Source organism: Eumetopias jubatus, unplaced genomic scaffold, assembly GCF_037043125.1.
Source record: "Eumetopias jubatus isolate StellerSeaLion01/CBP00866 unplaced genomic scaffold, mEumJub1_p1.0 scaffold_8, whole genome shotgun sequence".
NCBI classification, from domain to species: Eukaryota; Metazoa; Chordata; class Mammalia; order Carnivora; family Otariidae; genus Eumetopias; species Eumetopias jubatus.
The window spans coordinates 19,050,713-19,073,046 of NW_028274814.1; the positions used below are offsets into that span (position 1 = coordinate 19,050,713).

General features: G+C 42.3%; 1 protein-coding gene across 1 annotated transcript in view; it reads left to right on the plus strand.

Moving 5' to 3' along the window:
- The first annotated feature begins 16,154 nt into the window (after positions 1 to 16,154).
- ST8SIA6 (ST8 alpha-N-acetyl-neuraminide alpha-2,8-sialyltransferase 6) overlaps positions 16,155 to 22,334 on the plus strand; it is a 145,908-nt gene continuing 139,728 nt past the window's right edge. Inside the window, exons 1-2 of the mRNA XM_088025531.1 lie at positions 16,155 to 16,255; positions 16,721 to 16,819. Coding sequence (XP_087881657.1) covers positions 16,155 to 16,255; positions 16,721 to 16,819 — 200 coding nt within the window. The remainder of the gene's footprint in view (positions 16,256 to 16,720; positions 16,820 to 22,334) is intronic.

A 22,334-nucleotide genomic window follows, 5' to 3' on the forward strand; every position in this document is an offset into this window, starting at 1 on the left:
AGATGGCCTCTTTGACCTATGAATTATTCAAAAGTGTGTTTAAGTATGGGAATGGTTTTATTAATCTTTCTGTTATTGGTTTCTAATTTCCTGCTTTGTGATCAGAGAATATGAGCTCTATAATAATGTTTTGTAGGATTTGTTGCGACTGGCTGTGTGGAGTAGAATATGGCCAGTTTTCAGAGGTGTTTCAGGTTCGCTTGAGAAGAATATTTCTTTCTTTCTTTCTTTTTTTTAAGATTTACCATTCATTTATTTTAGAGAGAGAGAGGGAGCATAAGCAGGGGGAGGGGCAGAGGGAGAGGGAGAGTGAAAATCCACAAGCAGACTCCTCGCTGAGTGCAGCGCCCAAGATGGGGTTTGATCCCAGGACCCTGAGATCATGACCTGAGCCCAAATCAAGAGTCAGTCACTCAACTGACTGAGCCACCCAGGTGCCCCCAGGAGTTATCATGTTTTTGCGTTATGGTGGATGTCTCCTTTTTTCCCCTGACTTTATTAAGGTATAATTGACAAAGAAAACTATAAGATAATTGAAGTGTATAGTGTGATGATTTGATAAACATATGTATTGTGAAACAATTCCCACAACTGAGTTAGTTGGCATACTCATCACCTCACATATAGTGGCTGTCTTAATATTTTAAAAAGTGCATATTTGACTTAACAATGTATAAAGGTAATTACTATTGCTACTGACTCCCTGAAATAGAACAGCGATCTTTGTGTGCTTTCACTCTGATAGCTACTGTTCTCTTTCATGTTATTACTATTATTTTAGTTCAATCTTGCTTTGCAGTTCCCTTCATAGATCAGTCATTCTTTTGTGTTATCTAGCCATTGCTGGTTTGCCATTTTCCTTCTTCTCCTTTTTTCTTGCATCTCACTCCTTTCTTCTGGGATCAGCTTGTTTTCTCCCGGAATGTACCACTTATAGACTTTCTTTTCAACAAGGGTCTGTGGGTGGGTGGTAAACGTTTTCAGTTTATGTAAACACTTTTTAGTTTACCCTCACGTTTAGCTAGGTATAAAATTTAAGAATGAGAATTATTTCCCCTGGCTCTTAGAAGATTTAATTAACCTTAGGGCTCACTTTTGCTGATGAGAAATAATGCTGTAATCTAATTACCATTTCTTTGGAAGTTACCTTTCTTTCCTCTTTGCTTCTAAGACTTTGCCTTTGGGGTTCTGTAGTTTTAGTACAGTGTATCTAGATTTGGATGTATTTTTATTCATCCTGGTCAGGACTTATTGTTACTTTTAAATGAGGTTTCAAATCATTTCTCTGGAAACTTTACAGACATTAGCTCTTCAAATATTACCTCTTCCCCATTCTCTCTATTCTCTCCTGGAATTCCTATTACACAAATATTAGATTGTGGTAGATTAAGATAGCCACACATTTTTTGTTATTTCTCTTAGAGATGGAGTCTAATTCCTCTCCTCTTGAATATATGCTAGACTTGGGGACTTGTTTGACCAATAGGATAGAGCAGAAGTAATGTCCTGGAATTTCTAACACTAGCTCATAAAAATTGTGCAGCTTCTCTCCAGGTCTGCCAGAACCGTTTTGCTGGGAACCCTGAGCCTCTGTGTAAGAAGTCTGGGTTCCCTGAGATGACTATGGTGGAGAGTTCATGTGTGGGCACTCCAGCAGACAGTCTCAGCTGAACTTATCCTTTCAAACATCCCTCAAAGGGCAAGACATAAGTGAAACCATATTGAACCCTCCAGATCACATTAGACACTGTGCGATCTATCAGTATCACCCAGCTGGGTACTCTCTGAATTCCTGACCCACAAAATCTTTAGGTATAATAAAATGTTATTGTTTTAAACCAGTGGGTGTTGGGGTACTTTGTTATGCAGCAGCTGATAACAGGATAGATCTTCTTTTCTACAGGTTTGTCATGTTTTCCTGTTTTCCATCTCTTTATCTCTCAATGGATAATTTTCTCAGATTGGTATTCTAGATCACTGATTCTGTCTTGAGTCATCATTGACTATTTTGATGTCAATGACTATATATTTGTTTCACACAGTTCTGTTGGTTCTTTAGGAAATATCTTTTATTATCCTTCTTTCCCCAGTGTGTTGATTCACCTTTCCATGTTCTTAATGGTTTTAAACTTCATTGTTTTCTGATTACTGGTTGATGATCCTTCCATTAGTGATATCTGCGGAGACATACTTTTTAAAAGATTTATTTATTTATTTTAGAGGGGAGGGGAGGGGCAGGGGGAGAGGGACAGAGGAAATCGCAAGCAGACTCCTGGCTGAGCGCGCACATGATGCAGGGCTTGATCCCATGATTCCCCGCGATTGTGACCTGAGCCAAGATTCAGAGTTGGATGCTTAACTGACTGAGCCACCCAGACGTCCCCCCCGCTGAGACATATTCATGGGTGAATTCCTTAAGTGTTTTGTAATAGTAATATTAAAAAAATATTTTTATCTTTTGAGCTTAGTTTTAGTGAGATTCCTTTTCTTTGAGATTTTTATGGAACCAGAGTAGTTAGCACTTTCCTACCATACACCTCAGAACATCATTAGGCAGGGACCAATCTTTAATGTTAACTTCAGAACAAAGTTGGGTTTGATAAAATTAGGACTCAAACTCAAATGAAGCAAAAGTTTTAGAATAAAATAAAATTCTCTCACCCAGAGCTTAGATGGAGACAAACAGTTGTCATTGGAAGGTATGTGGATCTTTGTTTTCCTAGTTCACATATTTTGTTTTTAACAAGAAAAAAAGCTTTACACAGGAATTTCAATTCTAACTCTTTCTCACTGGAGAACCCAGTCCTCCTCTTTCATCCCCTGAATAGATGTTAAAAGTAAATCTCCAGGTTACCAGGATGATCTGGTGAGCTGCTGGTCACATTGCACACTTACTGCTCTTTCTTTTTTCAGTTCTTTCCTCATTTCTGGTACTTGGGGCTTTTCCTTTCTTTAATGAGAGGTCAGTGATGCATTCTTTTTTTTATTGTTATATTTTATAAAACATTTCTAAGTGTTTGTAGCAGATCCATATATTGCTCCAATAGGTATTCTTCCTATCTTTAGTTTAAAAAGTCTGAATTTCTTTCTTCCTCCCCCATTCTTTAGAAAATACTTATATATTTTTTACCCTTTTTTGGTAATAAAACAATTATTACTTTTTAAAAAATAGCTGCCTTTTGATGATTTGATTATATATATTTGCCCTGAAAGATAAGGAAAATAATGCGCTTGCACTCCATCCTTCATTAGTATTCTTATTTCATGTTTCCCACTATTTACTGTAAGCTAGAGATATTCTTTCCCAAATTTATTACATCAGCTTTTAATTTTATATTGATATAGTGGTTTTTAAAGAAAATGTAACACTTCCATTGTGAGATTCTATTAATTAGATTCAGTTCTGTTTTTAAAATGATGTGTTGCTCAACTGAATTCCTTATCATCAACACTTCTTCACTGTGAATTCTTTGTTTTGATTCATGTTTTATGGTTGGATTATAACTCTAGTTGATTTTATTCCAGGATACATACTTAAGTAATACATATTCTATTTTCTGAGATATTTGAAAACATTGTATGTGAAAATATTTGCTTTTATTTATAAAAACTATCTTAGCTGGGTATAGAATTTTGGGGTTACATCTTTTCTGTTCAAAACCCTATAAATATAATTTTGTTTCTTTTTTTAAAGATTTATTTATTTGAGAGAGAGCGTGTGTACAAGTAGGGGAGGGGGTCAGGGGCGAGGGAAGGAGAATTCTCAAACAGACTCCCAGCTGAGCATGGAGCCCAATGCAGTGGTCAATTCCAGGACTCTGAGATCATGACCTGAGCCAAAATCAAGAGCCAGCTGCTCAAGAATGCCTGCCACCCAGGCACTCCTAGTTTTGTTCCTTTTGAGTCTAATGTTGCTGAGGTGAAGTCAGAAACAAGATTAATTTCTACCTGTTTCTTCTGTTTTTTGGGCTCTTAGGATTCTTTGTTTTTGAATAGTCTCTGGAGGAGAATAAATCATGATGTTGTTGTGCTCTATAAGTTTCTCGAACATCATAAGTGCACATAATGGGTTCAGACAATGAGAACATAAAATATTTGCAGATTTACATATTTTTTTCACTAGTTTCATTCTATATCCTTAATTATTTTTAATATTTCATTCCTTTGCTTTTAAAAACAAACCCCTAATACTTACATGGTATATATGTAATATCTGTCTTTGATATATATAATGGTTTTTCTAGTGATTGTATTTTCCTTGTCCCTTTCCTTTGTGTTTTCTGTAATTTTCATCAGCCTCATCTCCATAACACTGATTCAGATTTTTGCCACCTAAATTCTGCTCAGGCTTCTAAGGTTTAAGTTCTGTAATCGTTTCTGTTTGTGTGTTTTTCCTATTGTCATCAGCTCACTTTTCATACTATTGCTTTGCTATCTCTTCTTTCAGTTCTTATTTCTTCTTTGGGTTTTTCTATCACGGTGTTTGTGTTTCATTTCCTGGGCAGTATGAAGTAATTGTTGCTTACATTTTCTGCTGTTTCCTGGAGGAAGTCTTGTTCCAACCTATAGTCTTCATTTTCCTTTTGATTGGTTACAATCCTTTCCTTTTATATTTTGCAGAACTTTTGCATCTTTTTTTTCTTTTGCTCACTCATCTCTGAAAGAAATCACGCCTGTTTTTATTTTTCCTGTTACTTGCCAGGAGTACTGTGAATGGAAAATTTTTGGCAGTGCTTCCTTTTCATCTGCCTATTTGTTGAAACTTAGTTTTGCATTAAGGGCTTGCTATTAGATATTTTTTTATTTAGTTATTTATCTGCTTATAGTGTAGGTTGTACACAATGAAGTGGTGAGGAAGAGAAGTTGAGGAGAGAATATGGCAGGTTTGGGTACATTATTTTTGCACATGCAACCCCCACCCCCAATCTGTTGAACAGCTGGAGTTCTGACTGATCTTGCAGAATCTGGAATCAGCAAGGATAGTCTGGGAGAAGCCAATTCAGTATAAAAACCAATGGCATAAGGACCTTTTGTTTATTGAATACATAGACTAGGTACTAATTTTCTTTGGTAAATTGATTTTAATCAGTAGCTACACAATTTTTTGGTAGCATCTCTCTTTAAGAATAGCATTACGGATTATTGGAGCAAGATGGCGGAGGAGTAGGAGACCTGGATTTCATCTGGTCTCAGGAATTCAGCTGGATAGGGATCAAACCATTCTGAACACCTACGAACTCAACAGGAGATCGAAGAAGAGAGTAGCAACAACTCTCTGAACAGAGAAGCGCCCACTTGCTGGAAGGTAGGATGTGCAGAGAAGTGAATCGGAGGCGATATTCGGGAGGAGAGACGGCGGGGGAGGGGGCCTCCGTCGGCCGCTTCTGGCAAGTGCTAGAGCCGCGGAGCACAAAATCGGACCTTTTAGAAGTCAGCTCCGCTGAGGGACGTCGCTCCAGTGGCTACGCGGGGAGTGGAACCCTTGCGGGACAGTGTGGTCTCAGGACCCTCGGGGTCACAGAAAGACCGGGGGTGCCTGAGTGCGGCAGAGCTCCCAGGTACCGGAGCGGGGAAGCCGGCTGCAGAGACGGAGCCGAGGCGCGGGGTCTCAGCTCGGGGCGGCCATAAACTGTGATCCGCGGCCCAGTCGGGCCACTGCTCCTCCAGCAGGGACCCAACAAGCGGCAGAGCCGGGGAGACTCCCCTCCCTCCCCGGGAGGAGCGGCGCAGGAGCGCACCGCAGGGATCTGCTGGGTTTGGAGACTCCACACGGGGTCGGGTGCCAGAGATAGAAACACTCGGTCACAGGCCGGGTGAGCACGGAGTGCGGCCGGAGACCGGGGAGATGGGAGTGACTGCTTTTCTCTGGGGGCGCACTGAGGAGTGGGACCCCAAGTTCTCAGCTCCTCCAGGTGGAGATTGGGAGGCCACCATTTTCACTCTGGTCCTCCAAAGCTGTACCGAGAGCTTCCAGGGAACAAAAGCTCCTGAGAGCAAACCGGAGCAGATTGCTTAGCCCGGACCGACAAGGGCGGGGCAATTCCGCCTCCGGCAAAGACATTTGGGAACCACGGCAACAGGCCCCTCCCCCAGAAGATCAGCACGAACAGCCAGCAAGCCAAGACCAAGTTTACTGATCAAGGAAACGGGAGAACTCCAGCGCTAGGGGAATACTGCACATAGAATTCATGGCTTTTTTTTACCATGATTCATTATTTTTCAAAGTTAATTTTTTTAAAATTTTTAAATTTTCTTTTTCCCTTTTTCAACCAACATCTAATCAATCCCTTTTAAAAAAAAAACATTTTTTATTTTTCATTTTTAGAGTCATATTTTATCCCTTCAGAGTAGTTACCCTTATTTTTGGTATATATATATAATATATATACCAAATGGTATATATATATAATATATATACCAAATGGTATATATATATATATACCAATATATATATTGGTATATATATATATTCACCTAACAGATCAAAATATACCCTAAATCACTAGTGTATGGCTTTGATCTAGTCTCCTGCCTGATCACATTCTCTCCCTTTTTTTTAATCTTCTTCTCTCTTTTTTCAAACAACTTCTTATATCAATTCCTTTTATAAAATCTTTTATAATTTTCATCTTTACAGTCATCTTCTATCCCTTCATTGTATCAACCCTTATTTTGAACATATATATGTCTTTCTTCCTTTAAAATTTAGGAGGCACTTTTTTCTAACAGACCAAAATACGCCCAAAATCTAGTGTGTGGCACTGATCTATGCACTAGCCTGATCATATTTGATCATATTCGGTTTTTTTTTTGTATTGTTCTGTTTTTGTTTTTATCTTTTTTTGTATTTTTTTTCTTTCTTTTCTCTTTCTTTTTTCTTTCTTTCCCTTTCTTTTCCCCTGGTTTCAGGTCTTTTCTGATTTGTATACAGTATATTTGCTGGGGACGTTGTTACCTGTTAGCATTTTTTTCTCTCATTCATCTGTTCTCCTCTGGACAAAATGACAAGACAAAAAAAATCACCTCAGCAAAAAGAACAACAGATAGCACCGTCAGCCAGGGACCTACTCAATATGGACATTAGTACAATGTCAGACCCAGAGTTCAGAATCATGACTTTAAAGATACTAGCTGGGCTTGAAAAAAGCGTGGAAGTTATTGGAGAAACTCTTTCTGGAGAAATAAAAGAACTAAAGTCTAACCAAGTTGAAATTAAAAAGGCTATTGATGAGGTGCAATCAAAAATGGGGGCACTAACTGCTAGGATAAACGAGGCAGATGAGAGAATCAGCGATATAGAAGACGAAATGATGGAAAATAAAGAGGTTAAGAGAGAGAGAAACAACTACAGGATCACGAGGGCAGAATTTGAGAGATAAGCGATACAATAAGATGAAACAACATTAGAATAATTGGGATCCCAGAAGAAGAAGAAAGAGAGAGAGGGGCAGAAGGTATATTGGAGCAAATAATAGCAGAGAACTTCCCTAATGTGAGGAAGGAAACAGGCATCAAAATCCAGGAGGCACAGAGAACCCTTCTCAAAATCAATAATAGGTCAACACCCCGACATCTAATAGTAAAACTTACGAGTCTCAGAGACACAGAGAAAATCCTGAAAGCAGCTCGGGAGAAGAGATATGTAACCTACACTGCTAGAAATATTAGATTGGCAACAGACCTATCCACAGAGACCTGGCAGGCCAGAAAGGACTGACGTGATATCTTCAGAGCACTAAACGAGAAAAATATGCAGCCAAGAATACTATATCCAGCTAGGCTGTCATTGAAAATGGAAGGAGAGATAAAAAGCTTCCAGGACAAAAAAAAATTAAGGAATTTGCAAACACGAAACCAGCCCTCCAAGAAATATTGAAAGGGGTCCTCTAAGCAAAGAGAGAGCCTAAAAGAGAGCATAGAGCAGAAAGGCACAGAGACAATATACAGTAACAGTCACCTTACAGGCAATACAATGGCACTAAATTCATACCTTCCAATACTTACCCTGAATGTAAATGGGCTAAATGCCCCAATCAAAAGACACAGGCTATCAGACTGGATTCAAAAACAAGACCCATCCATATGCTGTCTGCAAGAGACTCATTTTAGACCCAAAGACACCCCCAGATTGAAAGTGAGGGGGTGGAAAACCATTTACCATGCTAATGGACACCAAAACAAAGCTGGGGTGGCAATCCTTATATCAGACAAATTAGATTTTAAAACAAAGACTGTAATAAGAGATGAGGAAGGACACTATATCCTACTTAAAGGGTCTATCCAACAAGAAGATCTAACAGTTGTAAATATCTATGCCCCTCACATGGGAGCAGCCAATTATATAAGGCAATTAATAACAAAAGCAAAGAAACACATTGACAACAATGCAATAATAGTGGGGGACTTTAACACCCCCTGACCAAAATGGACAGATCATCTAAGCCAAAGATCAACAAGGAAATAAAGACTTTAAATGACACACTGGACCAAATGGACTTCACAGACATATTCAGAACATTCCATCCCAAAGCAACGGAATACACATTCTTCTCTAGTGCCCATGGAACATTCTCCAGAATTGATCACATCCTAGGTCACAAATCAGGTCTCAACCGGTACCAAAAGATTGGGATTATTCCCTGCATATTTTCAGACCACAATGCTTTGAAACTAGAACTCAATCACAAGAGGAAAGTCGGAAAGAACTCAAATACATGGAGGCTAAAGAGCATCCTACTAAAGAACAAATGGGTCAACCAGGACATTAAAGAAGAATTAAAAAAATTCATGGAAACCAATGAAAATGAAAACACAATGGTTCAAAATCTTTGGGATACAGCAAAGGCAGTCCTGAGAGGAAAGTGTATAGCAATACAAGCCTTTCTCAAGAAACAAGAAAGGTCTCAAATACACAACCTAACCCTACACCTATAGGAGCTGGAGAAAGAACAGCAAATAAAGCCTAAACCCAGCAGGAGAAGAGAAATCATAAAGATCAGAGCAGAAATCAATGAACTAGAAACCAAAAGAACAGTAGAACAGATCAACGAAACTAGGAGCTGGTTCTTTGAAAGAATTAACAAGATTGACAAACCCCTGGCCAGACTTATCAAAAAGAAAAGAGAAATGACCCAAATCAACAAAATCACGAATGAAAGAGGAGAGATCACAACGAACACCAAAGAAATACAAACAATTATAAGAACATATTATGAGCAACTCTATGCCAGCAAATTAGATAACCTGGAAGAAATGGGTGCATTCCTAGAGATGTATCAACTACCAAAATTGAACCAGGAAGAAATAGAAAACTTGAACAGACCTATAACCACTAAGGAAATTGAAGCAGTCATCAAAAATCTCCCAACAAACAAAAGCCCAGGGCCAGATGGCTTCCCAGGGGAATTCTATCAGACATTTAAAGAAGAATTAATACCTATTCTCCTGAAACTGTTCCAAAAAATAGAAATGGAAGGAAAACTTCCAAACTCATTTTATGAGGCCACCATTACCTTCATCCCCAACCAGACAAAGACCCCATCGAAAAGGAGAATTACAGACCAATATCCTTGATGAACATGGATGCAAAGATTCTCACCAAAATACTAGCCAATAGGATCCAACAGTACATTAAAAGGATTATTCACCACGACCAAGTGGGATTTATCCCTGGGCTGCAAGGCTGGTTCAACATCCACAAATCAATCAACGGGATACAACACATTAAGAAAAGAAAGAACAAGAATCATATGATCCTCTCAATAGATGCAGAAAAAGCATTTGACAAAGTACAGCATCCTTTCTTGATCAAAACTCTTCAGAGTATAGGGATAGAGGGTACATACCTCAATATCATAAAAGCCATCTATGAAAAACCCACAGCGAATATCATTCTCAATGGGGAAAAGCTGAGAGCTTTTCCCCTAAGGTCAGGAACGCGGCAGGGATGTCCACTCTCACCACTGCTATTCAACATAGTATTAGAAGTCCTAGCCACAGCAATCAGACAACAAAAAGAAATCAGAGGCATCCAAATCGGCAAGGAGGAAGTCAAACTCTCACTCTTTGCAGATGATATGATACTGTATGTGGAAAACCCAAAAGACTCCACCCCAAAACTGCTAGAACTCATACAGGAATTCAGTCAAGTGGAGGATATAAAATGAATGCACAGAAATCAGTGGCATTCCTATACACCAACAACAAGACAGAAGAGAGACAAATCAAGGAGTCGATCCCATTTACAATTGCACCCAAGAGCATAAGATACCTAGGAATAAATTTAACCCAAGAGGCAAGGGATCTGTACTCAGAAAACTATAAAATACTCATGAAAGAAATTGAAGAAGACACAAAGAAATGGAAAAATATTCCATGCTCATGGATTGGAAGAACCAACATTGTGAAGATGTCAATGCTACCTAGAGCAATCTACACATTCAATGCAATCCCCATCAAAATACCATCCACTTTTTTCAAAGAAATGGAACAAATAATCCTAAAATTTGTATGGAACCAGAAGAGACCCCGAGTAGACAGAGGAATATTGAAAAAGAAAAGCAAAGCTGGTGGCATCACCATTCCGGACTTCCAGCTCTATTACAAAGCTGTCATCATCAAGACAGTATGGTACTGGCACAAAAACAGACCCATAGATCAATGCAACAGAATCGAGAGCCCAGAAATGGACCCTCAACTCTATGGTCAACTCATCTTTGACAAAGCAGGAAAGAATGTTCAGTGGCAAAAAGACAGTCTCTTCAACAAATGGTGTTGGGAAAATTGGACAGCCACATGCAGAAGAATGAAACTGGACCATTTCCTTACACCACACACAAAAATAGACTCCAAATGGTTGAAAGCCCTAAACCTGAGACAGGAGTCCATCAACATCCTAAAGGAGAACACTGGTAGCAACCTCTTCGACCTCAGCCACAGCAACTTCTTCCTAGAAACATCGCCAAAGGCAAGGGAAGCAAGGGTAAAAATGAACTATTGGGATTTCATCAAGATAAAAAGCTTTTGCACAGCAAAAGAAACAGTCTACAAAACCAAAAGACAACCGACAGAATGGGAGAAAATATTTGCAAGTGACCTATCAGATAAAGGGCTAGTATCCAAAATCTATAAAGAACTTATCAAACTCAACACCCAAAGAACAAATGATCCAATCAAGAAATGGGCAGAAGACATGAACAGACACTTTTCCAAAGAAGACATCCAAATGGCCAACAGACACATGAAAACGTGCTCAACATTGCTCGGCATCAGGGAAATCCAAATCAAAACTTCAATGAGATACCACCTCACACCAGTCAGAATGGCTAAAATGAACAAGTCAGGAAACGACAGATGTTGGTGGGGATGTGGAGAAAGGGGAACCCTCCTACACTGTTGGTGGGAATGCAAGCTGGTGCAGCCACTCTGGAAAACAGTATGGAGGTTCCTCAAACAGTTGAAAATAGAGCTACCCTACAATCCAGCAATTGCACTGCTGGGTATTTACCACAAAGATACAAATGTAGGGATCCGAAGGGGTACGTGCACCGCCATGTTTATAGCAGCAATGTCCACAATAGCCAAACTGTGGAAAGAGCCAAGATGTCCATCAACGGATGAATGGATAAAGAAGAAGTGGTATATATACACAATGGAATATTATGCAGCCATCAAAAGGAATGAGATCTTGCCATTTGCAACGACGTGGATGGAACTGGAGGGTGTCATGCTGAGTGAAATAAGTCAACCAGAGAAAGACATGTATCATATGACCTCACTGATATGAGGAATTCTTAATCTCAGGAAACAAACTGAGGGTTGCTGGAGTGGTGGGGGGTGGGAGGGAGGGGGTGGCTGGGTGATAGACATTGGGGAGGGTATGTGCTATGGTGAGCACTGTGAATTGTGCAAGACTGCTGAATCACAGATGTGTGCCTCTGAAACAAATAATGCAATATATGTTAAGAAAAAAAAAAGAAGAAGAAGAAGAAGATAGCAGGAGGGGATGAATGAAGGGGAGCAAGTCAGAGGGGGAGACGAACCATGAGAGACGATGGACTCTGAAAAACAAACTGAGGGTTCTAGAGGGGAGGGGGTGGGGGGATGGTTTAGCCGGGTGATGGGTATTAAATAGGGCACGTTCTATGTGGAGCACTGGGTGTTATGCACAAACAATGAATCATGGAACACTACATCACAAACTAATGATGTAATGTATGGTGATTAACATAACAATAAAAAACTTATTATTAAAAACATATTTCCTTATAGGTTAAAAAAAAAAAAAGAACAGCATTATGTCTAGGTCATCATTGCTCTGGCTAGAAAGCTGTATTCACTGGAAACAGAACTATTGGTTACCATGTCTCTGAACTCTGTAACCCTGGCCATTTACACGAATCACTGGTCATTTTTGATGTGACCTACTCCCAGACTTTGTTCTTCCAAATTGTGCATTCGTAGGGCCTTCAGAAACTTTCCCATTCCCCCCACCCTACAAATTTAAGTTCATTAAAAGGGGCAATGAGTCTTGAACTTGGTACTCTTGTCCAGTGGGTTCACCTTTCGCAGATATTCTTGGGAATTTGTGGAATGGGATTGTGGCCATTTTATAGTTTCAGGATAAATAGTTTCCATTTCTCTTTTTGGTCCTTGATGGACTTTTAAGTGGATTTCAGAGAGATGAGTTTTTGAAGATTGAATGTTTTATACATTAAAAATCTATTTTGCACTGTGAGTAATAACTCATTTTTTTGTTCCGTAATTTTAGTTATACCACAAATTGGATTTCTTACAAACATAAGACCTATGTGAAATTTATGTATCATCTTAGGTGTTCTATCTTTAAAGTTAAAACTACGTTGTGCAGGGAATTGCATCAATTTTTTAAATATTCAATTAGCAGTGGGAGAAATCTGTAATAAAACGTATTTGGAAACATAGCACCATCTCATACAAGGTTGTTGATTTCTGGAAGTTATTTCTACTTTTATTTATATCTTATGATTTATTGAAAATATGTAGCCTTGGTTATACTATCCTTATGAATTTTGTCCCCCAAGGAATAGTTTAATATTTAGGAATGTGCTATTGTTCTATAGTCTTCACAAATCTCTAATATTACTAAAACCAATCAAGCAGCCTGAAGACATCAGGAACCACCCTTTCTATCAGGGAGATAAAAATGTCACCCAAATGAAGGAAAAGATTCTTGGGTGTATTAATTTTCTGCATTTCTCTATATTGAGAGTTTGTAGTCATGTATACAAATGGATACAATAGCCACTTGATATTTGGGATTCTTCTTTATGACTCCCCAAATCCATGCACACATGGAAATGTTTAAAACCTTACACCAAAAATGAGAAACCCCAACTTCCAGGAAGAATTTCAATTATTTGGACATTTTTTATGTATCAGTACTTCCCAACGAGGTTTTAATGGTGATCTTCTGAAAGTAAGGGCATTCATGGTGATAACTAAAGAATAACAAAAGGCAAATGAGCGGCAAATGCTGGACAGACTGGGTGAGTGAGATAGGTTCACACACCAGCTCAGACTTCTGCACATCACCCGGAGTTTCAGTTTAGATTCTGGGCCTCCGTTGATTACTTGAATGACCAAAATGGATCTTTGAGGTTGTTGGTCAAACCTGCTAATCTTAAATTACCAAATACACAGTTTTCCAGTTTGGGTTCTGTGGCTGATCATACATAAGGATTTATGTTTTTGTCAGGTTTTTTTTTTTTTTTTAATCTCTCAAGGATAAGCAGGGTAATTCATATTTTACCAAACCAAGTCTTCATTTACAAAGCTGGTGGTAAAGTTCTCTATTCTCAAATTTTAACACTGGGTTCAGATTTCCCATTGCAAATTTACACTTGGTTTTCCAATTAAAATGGGCTTTGGTGAGTCCCCTGCTGATAGCCATTGGCTTGATAAAAAGTAACTTAATTTACAGCAAGGGTGTTTAGGGAGCCCAGTGCAAGGCTGACTCTTCTGCTGTTGCCTTGAGCCCAGCTGTGCTGAAATATTAAACTTTAGTAAATTAGGTGAAATTGCAGCTTCCTGGCTGATACAATAATGCCCTTTTCTTTTTCTGCAAACCATCTCCAGTATGAGTTGTCTGCACAATTCTGCTCTAAGAGAAATAAAATTCAGACTATTTCCCAAATCCAGACAACTTTTCATTTTCAAGATAATTGTGCCACATCCTACTTGTCTAACAGAATGCTTAACTTTCAAACATGTAGAACTGGGTTGCTTTATTATTTTAGCACCCACCTGAATATAGTATTACTTTTTTATGCCCTACTCAGATAAGAGCCGTATTCCTAAAAATGTTGGCCTTATGTAAAAGGAGCAACTTTTTCTTTATTGATTAGTACATATTTTAACAGTAGGAGTGAGCTATGGAAGGAAATCATATTTCCAGTCACACCTATTTTCAGTTTTTTCCTCTTTAAGAAAAGTATTAGTTCCTAGGTGTTTTATTCATCGATCAAACACTTATTGATCGACTACTATGTGCAAAGTTCTGGTTTGTTGTCAACTAGTTTTAATTAGAGTAAATGCAGGGTTAGCAGAAAGGAACTAGGCAGCCCATATTTCTCTTCTTGATATAAGTTATTTTTTCAGTGACAAAATCCCTGGCAACAGCTTTATTGTTTGGGCAAGTTGCTCCCCCAAAGGCTCTGGCGTGCGTCTTTCAGGTTAAGACCTTACGCCTCTAGGAGACTCCAACTGAAATACAAATATTTTTGTCACTTGGGAAACCTAACTCATCAAAGCCTTTTCAAAGTTTAAGCCTTTCCAAAGTACCTTATCAAGGTATTTGCAAGACGGTGGAGTCCAGGTGTTGCTTTTGGAAAAATCTGAAATCTGTACATAAGTAGTGAATGGTCAAATGAGCCCCCATATAACAGTTATGGGGTTTATGGTTTACTAAGGTTCCTCAAGTGTTGAGTCAGGAGTAAACCTGAGGTTGCCCGGCAGGAGACGTGCGCAGTGTGCCGGAGTGCACGGAGGGACGATGGCAGAATAGCTTGGGGCTGAAAGAGGAGAGCCAGATTGTATCTCACGGTCACAGGATCATTTTCCGGTATCTAACCAATATGATCTAGACCAACATGATTAGGACCAGGGAGCCGCTAAGTTTTTCTGGAAAGAGTTAGACAAATACTTTAGGCTTTGTGGGCCATATGATCTTTGTCACCACCACCCACCCCTGCCCTCGTAAAGCAAAAGCAGCCCCAGGTGACACAGCTACATACAGCCTACGGCCATGTAGGTGTTCCAAAGACACTATTTACAAAACCAGGCTGGGGCCGAATTCGGCCTTCAGGTGGTATGCCAACCCCTAAAGATTCCCTGGCTCCTGGAAATCCATTCTCTGTGCTTCTGCATCTGCGCTCAAGTAAGGGACGGTTACTCCTTCTCTTGGGTACCAGGATCTACCCAAAAAAACCGAGTCCCTAGCAGCCTTTGCGTGGAGCGATCCAGCTGAGCGACTACACAGTTTTAAAAAAGTTTTGAAGTGGGCCCTTTCTTCTCCCCTCTTCCACCCCTCCGAGTTCTTGCTGTCCACCGCAGGGACGCGGAAGGAGTTGTGGTGTGCTTGGGTGAGCTGCGTGGGCTCCGGGGAAGAGCCCGCGGGCACTCCGGAGAAGGCGAGGGCGCCCAAAAGTTGGAGCCCAATCAGCACCGAGTGCATGCAGCTCGCGAGTCCCAACCTTCAGGTGACCCAGCGCGGCGGCGGCGGCGGCGGCGGCGGCGGCGGCGGCGGCAGCGGCGGTGGCGGCGGCGGCGGCGGCGGCGACCAGAGCCCGCAGCAGCTCGGAGCGCCTCCGGAAGGAGAGGAGGCGAGCTCGGCGAATCGTCACGGCCGACCCGAGCGCCGAGCTGAGCGGTCCGGGGCCGGGCGCGAGAAGGCGAGAGCCGGCCCGCGCCTTCTCCCTTTGCCCGCCGCACACCGTGCGAGGCTGGCCCGGGGCGCCCGGGAGTGCGGGCCCGCGCCGCGCGCCGTCGTCGCCCCTCCCCGCCGCCTTTGAACACTGGAGGTGCGCGTGGCTGCGGCGGCGGCGGGAGCGGCGAGTCGGGCCGGCCCGGGCTGCGCTTCGCCGGGGCGGCGGCGGCGGCCGTGCGCGGGGCTCAGGATGCGGCCGGGGGGCGCGCTGCTCGCCCTGCTCGCCAGCCTGCTGCTGCTGCTGCTGCTGCGCCTGCTCTGGTGCTCCATCGACGCGCCCGCCCGCTCCAGGTAACCCACCCGCCGCGCGCGCCCCGGGGCTCCCCCGCCGCCCGGCCGCCGCACTCCGGGCGCCGACTTTGGGGCCGCGGCGAAGGGAAGCCGACGGGCGGCGGTCGCACGAGGGCGGGCCGGGAAGGGGGCGTCCGGGAGGCAGGACTGGCCGGGGCGGGGGTGCCCGAGGGGCGACGCTGGGACCGGGTGGGCAGCGGCTGCGGCGGAGAGGGGTTGTGAGGGCTCCGGCGGGCGTCGCTGCGGAGCGGGACCCGCCGTCGGGTCCCCGGCGGTCTCCCGGGCTCGCCGTTCTGGCCCACGCTTTCCCTTCCTTCCCGCCCTAAGCGGCTTCAAACTCCGGGGTTTGGGAGCTGCCGGGGGGCGCCGGGGCGCGCGAGGACGCCCTGGCCAGGTGCGAGCGCGCTGCCGCTGCCGAGCCTGCCAGCCAGGTGTAACAACTTAGTTTTCTTCCTGGCGGCGCAGGCTCCTGGTGGAGGAGAGCAGGGACACCGCGCGCGGCACCCCCGCCGCGCTGAGGACGCTGCGGAGCCCGGCGACCCAGCTACCGCGCCCCACGAACAGGTATCCGCGGCGGCAGGCGGGAGGGGGCTCGGCGGCTGCGGGGCGCGGGTGGGGCGCGGCTGCTGCCGCAGGGCTCGCTTCGAGTTGTCTGGCTGGGACCGCACGATTGAGTGCGCCGGGGCGGGGGGTGTGTGTGTGTGTGTGTGTGTGTGTGTGTGTGTGTGTGTGTGTGTGTGTGTGTGTGTGTGTGTGTGTGTGTGTGTGTGTGTGTGTGTGTGTGTGTGTGTGTGTGTGTGTGTGTGTTCACATTGCGTGTGTGTCGTCACACTGCGTGTGTGGGAGTGGGGTGGGAGTGGTGTGTGTGTGTGTCCTCACATTGCGTGTGTGGGAGTGGGGTGGGAGTGGTGTGTGTGTGTGTCGTGTGTGTGTGTGTTCGTTCACAGTGCGTGTGCGTGTCGTCACACTGCGTGTGTGGGAGTGGGGTGGGAGTGGTGTGTGTGTGTGTCCTCACATTGCGTGTGTGGGAGTGGGGTGGGAGTGGTGTGTGTGTGTGTTCGTCCACACTGTGTGTGTGTGAGTGGGGTGGGAGTGATGTGTGTGTGTGTCCTCACACTGCGTGTGTGTGAGTGGGGTGGGAGTGGGGTGTGTGTGTGTCCGTGTCCTCACACTGCGTGTGTGTGAGTGGGGTGGGAGTGGTGTGTGTGTGTGTGTGTCCTCACACTGCGTGTGTGTGAGTGGGGTGGGAGTGGTGTGTGTGTGTAACTCCTCACACTGCGTGTGTGTGTGTAACACTGTGTGTAACTCCTCACACTGCTTCAACCTCCCTTGTAAAGCCCATACCTCCACGTAGAGGTTCTTCAAACCAAGGGAGATACTCAAACAGCTGCACTTTGCAAAAAAAATGGGTGCTGAGGCCCCTTCTCAGTAACCGTGTGTTGAAAACCCCTGAGAGAGACAGCTCAGCCTGTCTGCAGAGGGATTCAGTTGGTTTGCTTTTTGTCTTCATGCTTTACAGTGCACCCGTGCAAGATTCACGTTTGGGAGAATTCTGTGCATAACGTTGAGATTCTTTTTGTCCTTAGTGAATGGAGATTTAAAAACTGTTCTTTTTCACTCATAGGAGTGTTTATCCATGTGCAATAATTATTTGGTTTTTATCTTTCGGATTATAAAAGTAATACGTGCTTGTTGAAGAAAGTTAGATAATATGAGAAATGTATTAAAAAATATTCACTCAGAGCTCTACCACCCACAGATCATATTAAGGCTTTGGTCTATATTCGTCCAGTAGTTTTTCCGACCTACATATATTTTAAAAATATACTTAAGATTATACTTTGTAGTTTGTGGTCTACCTTTTTTTCTAAAAAATTAAACAAATACATGTCATTAACCCCCCCCAAACGTTACTTTTAATTGTTGGATAATTCATCATATGAATGTGCCATCTATTTAACTGTAGCTCTAGACATTTAGACTGTTTCCTGTTTGGTTTTTGTTTTATTTGCAGTTAATAATTCTTTTTTTTTTTTTTTAAGATTTTATTTATTTGACAGAGAGAGACACAGTGAGAGAGGGAACACAAGCAGGGGGAGTGGGAGAGTGAGAAGCCAGGCCTCCCGTGGAGCAGGGAGCCTGATGTGGGGCTCGATCCCAGGACCCTGGGATCATGACCTGAGCCGAAGGCAGATATTTAACCAACTGAGCCACCCAGGCGCCCCTGTTAATAATTCTACTAAGCACATCCTTGTATGTAAATCCTTATCTTCCTATTAAATGAATTCTCCAGGATGGAGTGATAGAAGTCATATTATTAGGTTGAAGAGTATATACTAGGTTCCAAACACATAGGGCCAATTACATCCTGGAACTGTTGATTGAATTTACATTTTCACCAGAAGAATGTACCGTTTCATGCCTCAGCAATGCTATTATTACTGCAATTTTGTGTACTGTCTCTTTTCCTTTGCTTATCTCTTGTGAATCCTTTTTTCTATGCTTCCTTCTGTATACTCTTGGCTCTTGGACCTTCTTAATCTACCGACTGCACGATCCCAGGTTCCTGTATGGCATAGTCCTAAGAAAGGTCTGGGGGAGCCTGGAAGAAATCTTGAAGTGCAGGAATAATCTCCCACAATCCTCCTATTAGGATTTTACAGCCTGTTAGAGGCCCTAAGAAATCCTAGAGCAACAAAGCTTTTGAGAAAAATAGTGGCCTCTAGTTTTATGTGATGCCGGTTTGTATAGTGTAGACAGTGTAGCTTTCCAGTGATCTGGGGAGCATTCCATCTTTTTCCAGGCCTTGGTACTGTTTGTTATTCGTTTTGGCGTTGCCCCTTGGGGAAATTTTGAAAGAATGCACTAATTGAATTAGCCGGTCCTAGGCCTTTTTGAGGTAATTCTTTGATGAATTTTTTAGCTTCTTTTGGCATACTTCTTTTCTACTTTGCATACTTCTTGAGCTAATATAGGTGATTCATATGTTTTTCTGAATCTGATTTAAAGATTTTTTTTTATACCATTCTGGTATGTTTTTTAAAACCTGTCTGATTTATTTTACGTCCCCTTTATCATTTATGATTTTAATTATGTAATGGTACAAATTTTAATCTATACTACTTGATTATGGGGAGAGATTATAATTTCTTTTAAAGATTTATTTATTTATTTTAGAGAGAGAGAGAGAAAGAGAGAGGGCACGAGCGGGAGGGACAGAGGCAGAGGGAGAAAGATTCTCAAGCAGACTCCCTGCTGAGCTCAGAGCCCTAAGTGGGGCTCGATCCCATGACCCTGAGATCAGGACCTGAGCCAAAACCAAGAGTTGGACACTTAACTGACTGTACCGCCCAGGCACCCCAGGAAATTATAATTTCTTAATTTTTCTCTAGCTGATCTGATCTTGCCTTCATGAGCCCCATACTGTAGGTAATAGGTAAAAGTAATAATAATAATGCTAATAGTAATAAAGATAGACAACACTTAGTGACTGTTTTTATGGGCCAGGTATTGATCTAGGCACTTTACATTTATTAGCTCACTTAATCCTTAAAAACTACTAAGAGAAACTATGATTATCTTCGTTTCATAGTTGAGGAAACTGAGGCACAGAGTGATGAAGTAAATTGTCCAGAGTCACAGGGTTGGCAAATTGTGGATCCCGGAGTCACACCCAGGCCACGTGGATCCAGAATCCCACACTCTTAATGTCCCTGCTGTGTAGCCTTTCTTAGGTGCTGGGCAAGATGGGGTGTATGTGTGTAAGGTTAAAGCTTAGTCAGATGTGACAATTTAAGCAACTCCTTTTGGTAACGTTTATTCTTTCTGGGAGCAAATGCTCCATCTTTCATATTGTTTTCACCATTTCTTCTTACTTAAAGATGACACCCAGATACAAGGGGGAGGTGGGCTTAGATGATGTGTTGGTAGAGTTCAGAGTTGGGGTTCATGATCATGGTATCCCTTGAAACTCCTCTAATCTCCAGAGGGATGTTGTCCATTTTCCACCTGATGGCTGAGTACTACCCTGCTGATAGCCAGTTAGGAAATTGCGGTTTGTTGCTCATTCTTTTTCCTCGGGTATTCTACCTTATTGGTCCCCCCACTCTATCTTCCTCACGGGGCTCCCACCTGCTGCTACCTCTCTGGGATCTGGTGAAGATTATCTTTTAGTCCTCTCCTGTGTTGTCACTCTGCAACATTTGCTCTGATGCTGTCTCACCCAGCTCTGGCTAGCTAGCTCCACAGCCAGTCTCCCAGCTATTTCTGGGACCCATCTAAACATATAAGAACTGAGGCTTGTTCAGGAAATTAAATATAGGGCCTCCCTCTACTTGCCCCATGAAAGACATGTGACCCTACTCTAAGGTAATGTCAGGATGGCAGGCTGTCCAAGAGGTGATCTCTCTTCAGAGTCCTAGCTGGGGGAGGAGGCCAGCGTCCCTCTAGTCTTGTGGTTACCCTTACCTTCCTGTCCCCAAGCCAGAGTTCTTCTTTTCCTTTCTCTGTCTTCTTTCCACCTCTGCTCCCAGCTGGGAATGGGCAGGCTACCCCTGTCCCTCATATTTTCTTCTGTCCTGACTCAAACCTCCAGGCCTAATTCAAACCTAAGCTTTAATGGTAATTCATGGGGACCAGGAGTGAAAAGACTGAGAAAGCTCCAGGAGCTGTGTCTTCCAAGTAAGGCGGTTAATGTGCTAAAGAGGGAGAATGAGAAGAATTTGGAAATCTCTTCTTGGGGCCGTAGCATATCTTGTTTTGCTTGGCTAAAGCTGAGTATCACCTTATCCTTTCTCTTTGCCTTTTTTCAGTAACAAGTCTTTCTCTCTCCAGAATCCCCGAAAGGATGCTTTAAAATGACAGCAGGAAAATTCATGTCATGGTCAGAAAGACAAAAGAGAAAAAAATCAATAATAATTTTCAAAATATAACCCCATTACAGTGGATGCTTTCTCTTTCTAATAAGCTTTGTCAAAGTCTGTCATGGGTTTGTTTTCGTACAACCAGCTCTTGGAGTTATTTCTCAATTCTGATATGTTTTCCATGTTATTTCCTTTGTGTTACCTTTATCTTTTAACATCATTCCTTTTCTCCAACTTAATTCCTTGAAGTGAATGCTTTATTTATTTTTCTGTTTTTCTTCGTAAGAGAATGTTTACTACTATGAATTTTCCTTTGAATGCAGCTTTGGATCTGTTCCTTAAGTTTGGATGCATAGTGTTCTGATTTTTAAAAATATATTCTAAACTGTTTATAATTACATTAATTTTTTAAAAGATTTTTTTTTTAAGTACACCCAGTGTGGGGCTCAAACTCACAACCCTGAGATCAAGAGTTGCATGCTCCACTGACTGGGCCAGCCAGGTGCCCTTATAATTACGCTATAATTTTAAGTAATTTTTATCTCCATAGTGATTTAGGAGAGTACTTTTAAATTTCCACATGGTTGGAATTAAAAAACTAATCGAAAATTCTTTCTATTAATTTCATTTTTGATTTAATTTTTGATTATAAAAGAAATCAGTAAAATCTGCTATAATGTCATAAGTTAGTTCTCAAATATTCAGTCATTAGAAATGAGACATTGGGCTATCAGTGATGTTAATCACGTGGCTGGAGCAAGTCTGTGTAACTAGCTGGCTTGGAATTCCAGGGTCCTTCCATGGAAGTGTCCAGGTCCTGGTTGTGGCTTGGCGCCTATTAGTGGCAGCGTCCATTCTGGCTTTAACATCTGTGGTGATGATTCAGGATCTGTGGCCAGCTGGGATTTCCCAGATAGCAGCAGCTGTGCTTTGAATGTCCTCATAGTGGTTGCCCATTTCTTCTTTTTTTTTTTTTTAATTTTTTTTTTAAATTTTTTTTATTGTTATGTTAATCACCATATATTACATCATTAGTTTTTGGTGCAGTGTTCCATGATTCATTGTTTGTTCATAACACCCAGTGCTCCATGCAGAACGTGCCCTCCTCAATACCCATCACCAGGCTAACCCATCCCCCTACCCCCCTCCCCTCTAGAACCCTCAGTTTGTTTTTCAGAGTCCATCATCTCTCATGGTTCATCTCCCCCTCTGACATA